At 38.1% G+C, this 14,959-nt stretch overlaps 2 protein-coding genes across 2 annotated transcripts in view; one reads left to right on the forward strand and one right to left on the reverse strand.

Annotated features, from left to right (window-relative positions):
* Nucleotides 1–4,367, forward strand: part of LOC135178791 (poly(rC)-binding protein 3-like) — a 714,994-nt gene extending 710,627 nt beyond the window's left edge. The window contains exon 16 of the mRNA XM_064150039.1: nt 3,479–4,367. Coding sequence (XP_064006109.1) covers nt 3,479–3,539 — 61 coding nt within the window. The 3' untranslated portion in view covers nt 3,540–4,367. The remainder of the gene's footprint in view (nt 1–3,478) is intronic.
* Nucleotides 423–12,350, reverse strand: ZNF830 (zinc finger protein 830). Its single transcript, XM_064150041.1, has 10 exons — nt 12,130–12,350; nt 11,892–11,991; nt 10,742–10,859; nt 10,104–10,137; nt 8,610–8,824; nt 8,179–8,269; nt 7,461–7,524; nt 4,373–4,453; nt 2,994–3,070; nt 423–1,099 (listed from the first exon to the last, which is right to left on the reverse strand). Exons 1-10 carry the CDS (start codon nt 12,333–12,335, stop codon nt 916–918), a joined length of 1,170 nt encoding a protein of 389 aa, XP_064006111.1. The 5' UTR covers nt 12,336–12,350; the 3' UTR covers nt 423–915.
* Nucleotides 12,351–14,959: the final 2,609 nt, after the last annotated feature.

Consider the following 14,959-nt stretch of genomic DNA (forward strand, 5'->3'; position numbering starts at 1 on the left):
CCAACTTTACTTTTGATAAAAATCAAATTGCATATTTTTTCCTGTTTTTGTAAGCCCTCTGCAAATTTCAGATTTTTTGAGATTTGCAAAAGGAAAAAAACAACAAAAGTTCCATTTCACTTACCACAGCTCAAGGTAGTTCTGTTTTTCATGCCTCAGTTTTGTCAAGCTTGCTCATTCTTGATTTTACTTCATCTGTATTTACCAGAACAGAAATTGATTTTAGATGCTCTCCATGCATAAGATAATCTTAAGAAGAAAAATGTTATTCCTCTGGTTCAAGAAACATGAGCTATGCTATACTACAGGTGCACTAAGCAAAACAAGATACTGCCTACAGCATAGGATGGAAAATACACTGTGGAGAAACATGAAGCTCAGTGTTTCTGTCCCTACCCCACACACAAAGAAACCACAACAGATACTGAAAAAAAAAAGTGTACATACTTTATTGAAAGCTGGGGCAATAGACAGAAGAGCATTTACAAGTTTTAAGATAACATAAATGCGTAATAGTTTCTTTCCCTACACCCTATTCTAGGAAAACTCTGCAGACTATCAATTTTCAAAGTCCTTTACTTCTATACACAAGAGTCCAGAACTCAAATTTACCAGATACATCCTAACACTTCCCATACTTTAGAGATTCTGTGGTTACTTATTAATTGTATTAAAATACCTCTGGTAGGAAACTATTTCAATAGGAAATGTGGATTCAGTATTGCAAAACATTAGCAATATACAATTTTTACAGCAAGTGACAGACCACTGCAGATCTACAGAGATCATTATTCAATACAATTGGCTTTTTACCATCTCACAATCCTCTTTAAATAAATATTTAACAAAAGCGCCTCACTTCAAACACTGGACGTAACATCGCAGATAAAGAGTATCAATCACGTTGCAGAAATGCTACAACAAAGCCCCTTTCACCCGCCAGTCTTGAGATAGCAAATCCTGCAATTCTTCTTCATCTTCACTACCAATAGCCTCATCCTCTTTCTCCTGTGTTGCTCTTAATCTCATGGCTTCCTTTAACTTCTCCTTCATCAGATCCTGGCGGTTACGCAAAAGCTCAACACGGCGGTAACATTCACTGTTGAAAAGTAAACCACTTATTAACACTTCTGGCCTATCCACAGTAATTGGGTTTTCTACAGTGCTGGACTTTGCTTCTCCAACTTCGGATAAAAGCTCCACAGCTTCTTATCAACTTAAAAATAAGCTTTCAATATGCTACTGCACCTTCTCTGTGTTACAGACCAGAGGAGAGGGGGAGGTGCTATCAGTTCTCTAGCCATGAGATCTAATCCCAACACTTAATAGCTGCAGTACCGAAGCACAGAACCAGTATCCACTTCCCACACAAGAACTGACACCATTCTCTCATGGTTTTCATATGTGGTAAAAAGGCAAGGTGTCAATTGGCTATTTCAGTAACTTTAATGACAGCATCTCTGAAAATGAAGGCAGCAGCACAAGTGTTCTGGTTCTTTGTCTGTTTACTGCATGCTATAATGAAACATTTCTAAAGTAAACACAATTCACAAATTCAGTTTTCCAGTTACTTAAGAAGTTCTGTTGTTGAACTCTGTTGTATAAACTTGTTGTTTATAACAATTATTCTAGCCATTTTAGTAAGGCATTTTGTTGAAAATGCCAAGGAGTATCATACTGGTTTAAGTACATCTTTGTTTCTTTCATTCCTACTTGCAAGGAAGAATCAACAAGCAAAGATACTTATCTGGATCCTCTGTGCCTTTGTGTATCTGCAATACAATTACTTACAGGTTGTCACAGGTGAAGATTTGAAGGCAAAGGAAAACATTAATGTCACTGGAATTAATGTGATATTGTATTCAATTCAGAATAGCCTACATTTAAATACACTTAGAAGACAAAGCTCAAAAAATAATCTAAAAAAAAAACCCAAACAACCCAAAACTATTTTCAACTTTTAGTTTGGGGGAAAACAATTTTGGCCACAAACTTGAAATTCTCTACAAATTCCTGACTTCAGTTCTACATACTAGAGGATCCTAAGGTGATGGGAAAACTGAATGCTACAAGCTCAAGTCCTCTCCAAAATAATACAAACGTTGTTAAAAGAAATTTCTGTACTCCCAAAGCTCAATTAGAGCTCAAACCTATTATTATATGCTGATTATCTGTAGAACTTCAATCTGTCCAGGTGGCTTAAGTGTTGCTTTAATTCCCAGTGTCTTCTTTTTGTTGCAAAGTTCATTAAGATTAGAATTCATCATCTTCTTTTCAATCACTACCACTGTCATAATCACTGCTAACCAACATGTAAAGCCACCATGATAATAACAGTCTGTTCCACTAAGCTGAATTCCACGTTACTGTAGAGTAACTAATGTTCTTCCAACTGCTACACTTACCATTTGAACAAAACAAATAAAAAAACCCACTTCATATAATGAAGTGCATCATTCCACAGAGTCTTTAAGTGAGCTTTCATTAGAAACGAGGAGAGTTAGTCACAGAACAGGAGGTTTTCAGTACAGCAACTGGATAATAAAAACACAAGTCTCATTACTGAAATTTTAATTGCAGTGCAGAGGACCAGACCTTGGGTTTTTTTATGTTCACATAAAATCTAAATCAATCAGAACTCACAGAGAGATACAAATTAAGACATTTGACAAGGGAAGGGGGAGAGTTTGTTCAAAGAGTTTGCCTTCTTTTGCCTAGCTTTATTTCACCCATGCCCGCTTGCTGTACTTTTCAGTGATTTCAGTGCGTTCTCTTCGCAAGTAACTACATAACCTTGCACCAAAATTCATGTTTTTATTAGGTATCATTTTGCAGTTTGATAGAGTCTTGTCTTCATCCTTCGCATATTTAGGTAATTAATGAAAGTTAGTACCACAGAAAATTAATACTGAAAGCGTTCTTAGCGCTCTAGACAAATAGCAATCCACTATTGCTGGAGAACAGAAAGTTTGAGGAAAAATGAATCTACTTACATCTGCTCATCAATTTCTTCAATCTGACGATCTAGTCGTCCCTCCTCATCCTCTTCTGCCACTATTGCTTCTGAAATCTAAACCAGAAAAGTGCTAAGAAAATTCACCTTCATCCCAAATTTCATTGTTAGTTTTGATGTCTGTGTCTTCCCTTCCTCCCCTCTACCTCAAGTCAATGTCAATCTCCTATATATACACACTCCAACCTTCACAAAAGACTCTGGAAGCAAACACAGAAAAAAATTATCTGGTTTAATGGAAATTCTTGAAATGGAAATGTTTCTTCTTAAAACTAAATCCAGTTTGGCTGCTATGGGGTTAACATTTTCAATTTTTTACTGTTTGAAACTGAACATATACTACAAGCATCCAAAGTCTAAGTTTGCAACCCAATGCTTGGGACTTAAATTACACAGGGTTATTTAGAGTACTAGTTAAATGTTCCACTAGATCCCGAAGTGTTTCTAACCTGTTATATTTTTCAGCATATACTTTCTCAAATCTGAATGTCTGGGAGATGCTATGCAATCAATGGTCCACGCATAACTGAGAAGATTCCTTCTAAGATGAAGAACTATCTGAATGGCTAATGCTAGCAAAATGTATCCACCACTGCTTTTGTATGAACATTCGCTCTATTTATAGTGCTGACCGCTTTAAAATGAGCAACAATCAAATTTTTTTTGCACCACTTTTCTTAGCAGTTGACATATGAGAAGTTACTTACAATTAAATTTTTTAAAATAGCTAATATTCTTGGAAGAGACTGAGAATATCAGGTATCTTTAGTCATTTAATTTTGTATGAAAGAACAGATGAAAACCTGTTCCAGGAAGACTTTCCACACAATGCTAAAAAGAAAGTATAGAAAGACTGTGGCCCACTTACATGTCTCACATATAAAATTTTTTGTCACTTTCCCAAATTTGGGGGTTCCTTTCCATCACATTTAAATTAACCAAAAAGTCCATGTGACCTAAGCTTTTATAGACTGTTTTTCAAAAAGATAAACGAGTGGTATTTTGTTTTGCATCTTTCAAGGTTAAAACATGAATCTCATATAAAGATTATGTCCTGTTTGCATACAGGATACTGGTCTGAGGGATATGCTGTCTTATTTAAATACAATTTAACAAATGTAACTAGATGTATATTGATGACTCAATCCTGTTCAGAAAGTGTTTTTTACAACTTAATTTCCCTGAAGTGGAAAATAAAAGGAACCCTTTGCTCATTTATAAAGTGCATTTAATGACACACTGCATTGCAACAAACAGCTGACAAATGCAGATGTCAGTCGTTCTGCAGAGCTGCATGAAACTGCTGTTTTACTTATTGTATAGTATTTAGAATCAATAAAAATAGATTCCATTACTTACTGTGTTGACCTGTCGTATTGCCTTTTGAAATTCATCCCATTCTTTGTCCATCTGATCCTTTGGAGCATCAACTTTTCGCACCTAAAGAACATAACAAGCAAGCTTATTAACAATTTATGTCAAGTGACTCTTTGGGGCACTGTAAAGCATCTGGAGAAAGAGGGCAAATTATGCTGTGTTGTTCTCAGTGTGGTTAACATACTTTAGTCTAAGTAACATATATGAATAAGGAAGTGCAGCTGCACGATGGCTTTGGAGAATAAAGTCTGATGCCACTCCTGGATTAAGACAACATCCTTGACTGTAGCATTTAAGAATAACTCATTTAGAACAGATGGTGTGAAATGTTTGAAGTAACAGAAGTGACTAAGTCTGTTAATTTGATAAGTCTGTAATTTCACTATGTCTGGTGGCAATTTTTAAATTCCTCTGTAAGCTGCTTATTTAATTGTATATAGTAGCTATCTCACAAGCAAAAAAGCAGTGAATTATCTGCCTCTGGCATAATATAAAACATCAAATTGCTCAGTCAGTAGTCTGACTATATTTCAAACCTAGTCTAATTTGGTTGGCTAACAGAAATACAGCTCCACATCAATTTTACCAACATGCAAAGCTTTTTCTTCTGTCATAGGTAGCATGAACTATTGAAAGAAGACAACTGAAAAAGCAGTAGCTGTAAGAATATGTTTAAGTTCTTTAAGGTAATGAAAATCAGAATATGTTTTTAATACAAACAAACAAGATAATCTACTTGTGCAATCAAAAACTCCACAATTCAAGACTGGAAGATGCCACATGTATTAAAAAGCAGGTAATGTCTAGCTCTGGACTAGATAGAAATTATACAGCTAGGAGAACTACACAGTTTGAAGAAAGTAAGTCATAACACCATCTTTCTGCATTATTTTTATTTTTCCTTTATTCCTTCCTCTCTTTTGTTAACCTACCAGTCATCATCACGGTAAAGGCAACATTTTGGTACATTTTGTTCCTGAACTGTATAATATCTAGTAAGGATTAAATTTACAGAGTTAATTAGAAGCTTCCAAACAAACTACATACTGGAGAGTAAAGGTCATCATTTCATTCTTCTGTGATTATTTCTATCATATGTGTACATACTGTGTTATTACACACTGTGGTTGTCTTCTGTAATTCATAACTATTTGTGTTTCTTACAATAAATTTAAACACTAAAAATATTATTTTTCCTTGAAATATTTATCTAATTGATATTTTTTAGGTTTTATAAATTCCTGATATAAAGAACAATCATTTTTTCAAGCCCACAATCTCCATTCCACATGCTCACTACTAATTCTGAAAATAATCATTTTGCGTACGATTCCAACACAGAATCAATGCAGCCATTTCGGTATAAGTGATGTCACAAACGTTTTCCTCCCTCTGCATAATAGCTACATTTAGAAGAGGCTGATTAAAAAAAAGCACTTGCAGGCAACTGAACCACAGAAACATTCAGGTAGGAAAAGACTCTCAGGATCACCAAGTGCTAACTTATTTTTGAAGGAAGGCCTAACTGAAACATGCATCCATTTGTAAATTTTATCAGCTGAAACAATAACTAAAACCAAAGTCACTAACCAGCATCCTCACAGATCCAAGTGGATTCTCCTCTGCCTGCTGGGCATTCCTGCTTTTTACAAGTTTCCCAACCCACGGTGAAATAAGCATTTGAAAAATTTAATACTCCAACTAGTCATACGCAAAAACCACCACCAACAAAAAAAGGTGTGCATTTTTCAGCTACATATTTCAATATGTCATTATTGTGAAGTACTCACATATGCCAACATGTGGATATGAGTGGTGCCTAAAGAATCTTGCCAGAGTAAATAAAAGACACCCAAACTTAAAATTGGTACAGTGGGACTAACTGAACACAAAAAAAAGGCATTATTTGGAAGGTCTCCAAATCAGAAGTTATGGTTCAATCTCACAATTCAATTTAAATATGCCAGCACCCTTCCACAAAGAGAATGATATGAAAACAGAGAAAATAGAAAAAGACTCTGAGTCTGAAACACTGTGATTTCAATAAAGCAAGCAGGAAAGATGTCAAATCTCTGGCAATTTTACAAAACAAATAAAAAAACACTTGTATTTCAAATATTGTTTATTTTGGTCATCATTTGGTACTGTGCAAGTTGAAGGAAATATGAATGATTTTGATCAAAATTTCTATTTTTTAATTGTAGTATTTTTTTTGAGAAATGCGTTGAATGTCCACATTTCTTTTCCAAGCACCAAAAAAAACCCCACAAAAAAACCACGTACACACCCCAGAGTTGTAAAAGACAAAAGAGCAGAAGATGTAGTTCACTGTTGCAATGCACTAGTACTAGAGATTACAGTCTATGCCATAATCTATTTGCATTCTATAGGATGTAAGTATCAGTCACACAGCAACTCCTAGTGCTTTTCAACAGATCTCCCCAGAGAACATTAGAGAACTAATTTCACATCCTCAATTCCAAAGCATAATTGGCTACACAAATTAGGCGAAATGCTTTTCCTGAGGTGATGTGAAGAATAAAAATAACAGGTGGATTGTCCAAATCCAAGTAGAGCATTTTAACTAACACATCACCTTTTCTTGAAAAGCCACAAAGAAAACACAGTTAAAAATACCTTTAGAGAGATGAGTCAACAAGGTCTTCCTCTGTCCCTTTTTCATGTTTTCTAGTTAATGCAAAATGAATGGTTCAGCTGCACCAGGAGCGGTCTGAACCGGACATTACCAGACAGGTCTTTACCAAGAGGTTGCTCAAACACTGGACTTCCTACAGAGGTGGTTGTTCTCCCAGTCCTGTGAAGTGTTTAAAAGGCATTTGGACAATGCTCTTAATGCTTTAACTTTTGGTCAGTCCTGAAGTGGTTAGGCAGCTGGACTACATGATCATTGCATGTTCTTTCCAATTGAAATAGTCCCATTCTATATTCCACTCTATATAATACAGTCACTTTCTTACATTCTGGTATGACCTGAGCAAATGTCCTTAGTACTTAGAAAATTATTACAATTGGCAGAAATAAATCTAGCACATAAGAGCAGATCACTTACTTTTGCATCCACTTCAGGATCATCAAAGAAACCTTCTGGCAAAGCTTCAGCAGTGTTTTCTTTCCTGAAATTGTTGATTACTATTAACACTTTACAGTCTACTTTATTGTAGAGGTAAAAATAGTCAAGAATAAAAGCCAAAATCTTTTTAAAAGAGCCTAGAAATGGAGAAAGATTTTAACACCACAAGTTTTGCCTACAATCCGTAAAACTTGTTTCTTCAGCTTGGTCTTGCCTAACATACAAGGAGCTGCACAGACAGGTTTAAATCCTGTTGTTAAAGCAAGAGCTATAGCTTAGACTTCTTCATAAACTATTCTTTCCAGCATGCTGAATACACATTTTAACAGTACAATCTCTACTTTATAAAGTCTAATAATTCGCCCAAGAGAGATGAGCCATTACTAGACAACAAGCAAATGGTTTTCATTAAGCAGTTAAAAGCAGTGGTTGATACTAAGCTTCCAAAGTATTCTGGGTTACAGTTAGCAAGCAGAGAGTCTCATAGACACCATGTGATATTGCTCCATTTCTTATCCTGCCCCTGGGATGCAAAATACCTGTTTGAAGCCATACTGGAGGTTGACATACATACAAACTATTCTGAATACAAGTTAATAAAATGACAGATTTCTAAGTGACTGCAGTCTGAATCGTCTTGATGAACAATGTTTATTTGCAGTTCCCAAATCCATCAATATTTGATTTGACTGCTTACCTTTCTACTACCTTCTCTTGTATCTCTGCTTTTTGTATGGATCCTGAATGGGAAACTATAGGAGCAGCTGTAGTTTTGCTGTCAAAGAAGTCTACAAGAAAGGACGAAAGTATCTGAACAAAAGGAACAACAGTTCAAGCTTCTTTAAAAATTATGACTAGGCAGGCATTTTTATTTATTCCTTACTGAATCAAGAGATGAACAGCCAGATATTATTTAACTTTGCAGCCTTTAAATAATGAGAAACCATCATCAATAAGCATGCTCAGAAAACACCACTAACAACATAGCAAAGAATCTTCTTTCTCTACCACCAACGTTACACATGATAATCAGATAATAGTGAATAATTAGAAAATTAATTAAAATCCTTCAAACATCAGTCAATACATAGCTTCTCCTTAATGAATCACTATTTCAGTCAGCATTACCTGCAGGCAGAGAATTAGCTATTGATTCCTGAGTTGGAGGGGAAATTTCAGTTTTATGTGTAACAGAAGATTTGTTTGATAGATCTTGATCCTCCTCTTCATCATCGTCATCATCATCGTCGTAAATTCCCGATAATAAACTAGGACCTGGACTCTTTGAAACCTGTGCATTTGAACCATGTTGCTTTGTTTCTTCAAAAAAATCTGCTGGTAGCCTAGCAAAGAACACCCAATGTTACGTCATATCACCAAGCTCAGCTACAGTCTAGCATCCACAACCTAGACAATCTATGAGCAATGCAACTGTTTAGATACACAAACTGCCCAGCTACCAATGACACCACTGTCTGAAGACACATACTTGTTGCTTTCATGTACTTTCATCTGCAGTTCCTCAGAAATGCTCAGGTTAATTCTGAAAACACTATTTCTGTTCCATTTTTGTATTTCAATATTCAGTATCAAAAACATCAATAAAAATATCCTGTAACATAGTATATGTCGAGGAATAGCGGTTTAAGTAATTTTGTTTCCACAAAATTACTTGTATCAGTACAGCTGCTGTGAAGACAGTAAAATAATAGTTCAGCAGTCATATTGATAATCCTCACGTATAACACAACTACCTATTTGGGCTACCTATGGCTGCTCAGAACTTCATCTTAGAAAAGCCACACAGGCTCAGCAATGCTTAGGATCATTGCAAGCCTGCAAGTCAAACATTTTTCCAGGTTATATTTTAACATACTGGTCTGTTTAATAATGAACATACCTCTCAACTCCTAATTTTGCACACGTGCAAAATTTCTAAAGGTATCTTCTACTGTAAAGACAACAGCATACAGTATCTATGCAAGACAGTGATAATTTGTCCTGTGAAGAGAATAGGAGACCTGCAGGCCTCATGTGACATATATCAACCCCACAAAGGTGTCTGAATACCATGAGAAATCTTTAGTGGTAGGAAGATGCTTAAGCCAATCCCATCAAGTCAAATACACTCCTATAGGAGTTCCACTGCAAGATGTGCATTTGCATGTATTTTAAGTGACAAAAATACCTTCAGACAGATCTGTTCACAACATTTTAGTAGTTTTTGTGAATAAATACCATTTAAATATTTAAACATAGATTTAAAATTTGTCTTAATTTCAGACAACCATCTCTTCTGCAGTATGCTAGCATTAAAGATTAGAATACATGCTACACCCTAGTTTAATTCTAAAATTTTCTATCTAATATTAATTCTTATAAGTCTGATAGTAGCAATAAAAGAACTCCTGCTGTATTAGAGACTCCAGAGTTAACAACACGATTTTTTCATCTGCAAACGAGAGAGTTGCTGCCATGTTCACGAATATACACCCACATTAACAAATAGGCAGAAGCAGAGATCTACTGATTCTCTCTGGGTAGAAAGAGATGAGGCAGAATTAGATGACAATGCAGCAGTTGGTAGTTACAAAATTCTCATGTGTATTAAGATCTACTTACCCAGATGTAGATGTATGTGGCTTTTCATTCGTACCTGTAGAATACCCAAGAGTTACATCTTGCAATACATGCTTTTGAAAGGAACGTCCCTCAAACTAGTACAGCAGCAACTTCACAAAGACAATCCTTCATGTATTTCCATGTTTAGTAGCATTCAGGGGAAAAAATTCTCCCCACAAAATAGAAAACCCCAAACATATCTTTCCTTTACTAAGAGTTTTCATGTGTGATTTGAAGCAAACCAGTGGCTTGATCCCAATGAAGTTTAGTAACATCACTTTTGGAAAAGTGCTTCTACTATTCAATTTACATTGTTTCTGGTACTGTTTAGACCAAGTCCACATCTCCATGACCTAATTTAAGCAAATAACCCAAAAGAAAAACTAGGTAAGCTACCAATAGTGAAGTTTTCTCCAGACCAATGAACTCAGAGCAAGAGTAGCACAGACTTTTTCCCTACTCAGCAACAACAGGCTAACATTTGCTCAACAGTTTTGTGTATTCATGCTCACTTCCACTGGAAAAAAAAAACAACCAACAAACCAACAATAAAACAAACCCAAAAAATCAAAACAATTCAAGATGTGAAATGACTAGATTCTGGCACATGTCTGATAAACTTATTTTTCTCTCCTCACCTTTAATTCTCTTTAGCTCTGCATTTTCTGTGTCCACACTTTTCCTCTTGACAGGATGAGATGTGTTAGCAGATGAACCAGTTGCTGTCTGCTTCGTGCCTTTTAATTCCGCAACTTTCTGTGGAGGAGTACAAAATTCAGGAAGCTTTCCTAGCAGGAATTTCTGGATTGCAGTTTACAATACAGCATTCTTAGAACAATTTATTAAAGTGAGTTATTATCTTTCTAGAACAATATCACTGAAAGAGACAGCACAGATACATAAATCAAGGCCGTTTCTGTTGAACGATGTGAAAGGAGGGCAGAGGAACTGACACTGGCACAAGAGATTCAGTATGAGACTAAGATCAGTGACATTTACAGCAATAAGACACCGGAGGAAAGGCTGGACTTACCCTAAGGTCATGGAATATTAAAACACAACAGCAGTATTAAAAACATGTCACTATGCCTTGCCATGATTATCTATTCATAATGTTGACAATTAATTCAGAACAACTTTTGTCTTTTCCTCACTACTTGTAAAATTAAACGCACTCAGCTTCTACGAAGCAGTCACAAAATTGTAAACGTTAACAAAATTTGGATTTAAGGCTGCATCCAACTTACAAGCTCCCTGAACCCGACTTACAAATTCTTTGTATCTATCGCTAAATGATATTTAAAAAGAAAGTTTACTTTCTTAACCTCGCGTAGCTGTCCCTTGACAACATACAGATAACAAAGCAATCCCAAGAACGGTTTCCAAGTCATAGCTCAAGACAAGTGTCAGCTAAACGATGTCGTTAACTTGGGCACAGCTTCACGTTAAGAGTAAGCCCCTTGAAAGACAAAGGGCGATTCTCACAAATCTCCACTGATTTTAAGAAAACAAGACAAAATAATCAGGTTTGTTTTCACACCGCTCTCTCCCGGTAGATACGCCGCTGTTACCTATTACCGAGCGCCTCAAAGAGCAGCAAACCCTGAGGCTCAGTTAAAGCAGTGTAGCCTCCCCAATCCTTCCCCCTTCTCACGTGGGCCCCAGTTATTTCTGAACAACCAGCCAGCGCCAAGCTCAGACTCGCACCCCAAGCCAGCGGGCAGCCAGGCCTATCGGGGCACGGGCACTGCCACTCGCCAGCCAGAGCGGGAAGCCAGGGCCCCTCACCTCACGGTGCTGCTTGCCCAGGACGTGCGTCTGCCACAGCAGCTCGCTCTTCACGGGCACGCTGCACAGCGTGCAGCTGAGGTGTCCCAGGCTGTTGTACGTGGCGGCCGCTGTTAAGGAAAGCAACGCGCTGCGGCGCGGACCCTCACCCCTCAGCAGCCGCCCCCTCCCACACACAGCGCCGGGCCGGGCCGCTGCGGCCCTCGAGGGGACTTAGAAAGCTCAGTGCCGAGGATATTTGGCGAAGGGCGAGTCGATCCGCTTCTTGCCCGCGTTCTGCCGCTGCTTCTCCCGCATGAGACGCCGCAGCTCCTCCTGTCGCACCTGCTTCCGGCCAGAGCCCACCCCGGCCGCCGCCATCTTTTCCCGACGCGCAAAGGCACCTACGGCTCCGCCTCGCCGCGCCAGGCACGCCGGGACCGCGGCGCTTAGGGGCGGCCCCATCCTCGCCGTGAGGCGGGAACGGAGGCGTCGCGGCCAGTCCCCCGGGGGGCGGGGCCATGGGCCCGAGGCCGCCTGCCGCCCCCCGCAGAAGAGGAAGCGGAGAGGTGAAGTAGCGTTGTGGGAGGGGTAGCATTACATCATTTGGCTTGATCAGGATTTCCAGTAGTTTAGCCTTTAGAACGCCACCAGAACTGGAAAGGCACGGTCGTCCTGCTAAGGGCCACACCTGTGCATGAACGCCTCAAAAAGTGTCCCGAAAACAAGTTAAAAAAAAAAGGGGAGGGGGGAGGGGAACCTGCTTAAAATATTTTGTTTTATAAACCAAACCAGACTTCTTAATGTTCTAGCATTACTGCTAGTCACAGTAACATTCTAGGCCCTCGGAAAGCCTGGCACAACCACCTCTACCCAAACACTTCCCACTTGCCTGCACAGTAAGCTTTACCCAGAGCAGCAACCCCCCTCCCCACTAAAATACGGCCCATTTACAGCATTCAGGAACTGCAGCATGACCAAGGACAGAAGAGAATTTTCCGTATTTTATTTATACCCTTCCATTTATGATAGTACAATAAAACAAAAGAAAAAAATCTAGCCCCAACTTCCATGGTGCCAAGTGCTTCACACCCCAAACCACAAGTGACTATTAGTATTTTTGAAAAGCGTGTGACAGATGCATTGCTGCAGATTCAACAGCGGCACTGCCTTCAGGAGGACTTGGCCGCAGAGGACACTGCTACAAGCAGTGGATTTCACAATGTGCCTAGAGACCAAGCCATCCGACAGCTTCAGGCTCCACAGCACCCAGCACAACACAGGGTTGGTTTGTTTCACACCAACCTACAGGAGCTGGTGGAGGAAACAGGGTGAGGAAGTGTGTAATTTGATTTCCACCTTCATAAAAGACAAATTTTGGGTAAAACATTTTGCTCGCGTTGCACATATGAAGTATGTAAACAGACAGAGTAATACAGCAGCTGGAGGAAGACAATGGGGTAAGTGCAACTAAGGCAATGGAGGTAATTTCTCTTGACATTATCAGGGATGCCAGTTGAGGTGAGGAAACAATTCAGTAGCAAAACAGGTATCACACTAACACCTAGACTACAAAATCAGTGAGAATATAGCTTAAGCTTGATTGAGGTCTATGTTTACCTTCACAAATTCTAAAGCATATTCAAAATCTCCTCTTTCTTCCCCTTCCTCCCACACTTGTAGGCTGCTGTACGTTTCAAAAGCGTATGTTTTCTTTTACTGAAACTCAAGGCTACTAAAAAAAAAAAAGTATGATTTGCCTTTCAAAACTAAGAATAAAAATCAGAAAATCAATTCACTGTAGGAGATCTTAGATTATTCTAAAGAAAACCACCTATTTTCCAAAATGAATCAATTTTTATATTTGGAAGACAAAATACTTTGTACTGCACACACATTTGTCCTAGAAACCAAACACTCTAATAACAGGAATTACCTCTGTAGGGTTAACTACAGCTCAGAACACCTACCCTTTGCTGAGTCTGGATGTGTTGGTGGTAAAGCTTCATCATCACTCTCTTTGTTTCAAGTACCAGGTTATCACGTCTATGGATCACCTTAAAAGTTAATCGACGTGGCTTTGACTTGTGAGGCAGAGGATGTACTCACACAAGCACATCTCAAGAAGAAGCAAGTTTCTAGAAAGGAGTGCTGGGAAGATGACATTTGCTATAGCTGCAGTGTTCTCACCCAAGAGAGAAAAATATGGAGGAGCAGCAGAAATAGACAGTCATAGCCATGACTACACATCCCAGTTCTCTTCATGGGCACAAGAAGATGCTTTGCTCATTTTATGTCCACCTGTGAAAGTTCAGTGCGTTATAAGGATTATTCCTTTCTATCACAGGAAAGCGGCTCATTTTGCATTCCCTGAATTAGGCAACAGTATTGCTAACAGTTTAAAAGTTAGCTGAATCTGATTTGGAAGCAGCACCAAGCTAGGTAGGGCTTCAAAAAAATGGCTACAACCAACTCCTCTTCCTCGTAACCCTAAAGTGCAGGGAAAATTCAGCATGACCAGACTGGTAGCCTAGGAAAAAATAGTCCTACCAAGCACACTCTTTCCTAATATGGGAAAGACAGCTTCCTAGGAATTCAGACCTTAAAATTCTCCACAGATGCTGAAAAGAGAGTTACATATGGAATTAAAAAAACAAAAAACAAAAAACAAAACAAAACAAAAAAAAAAAAAAAAAAAAAACACCACAAGACCACACCTTGAAGAAATTAGTCAACAGTGAAAAATACAGCAATTCCAATTTTGATAGGTCAAACATCTTTTTTAGAGTAAAAGTGACCCTTTCTAATGCAGGGCTATCACTTCAATTTCTCCAACAGCATTTTTCCCTGAAGAAATGTTCCTCCAGTCAAAAATATCAAAGATAATATTTTAATGGTAATAGTTGAAGTACTATTTAATTTTTATAATTATCAGAAAATAATACCTTTTCCTACACATTTCCTATTTTTATATAAAAGGGACGGAAATCTCAAATTAGTCACATATGGATAAAGGCCATTTCAGAATATCCTCACTATGATTCCTTTGAGACAAATGAGCTTTTCTTCCACACAGAAACAGGCTCCTT

Source organism: Pogoniulus pusillus, chromosome 10, assembly GCF_015220805.1.
Source record: "Pogoniulus pusillus isolate bPogPus1 chromosome 10, bPogPus1.pri, whole genome shotgun sequence".
Lineage (NCBI taxonomy): Eukaryota > Metazoa > Chordata > Aves > Piciformes > Lybiidae > Pogoniulus > Pogoniulus pusillus.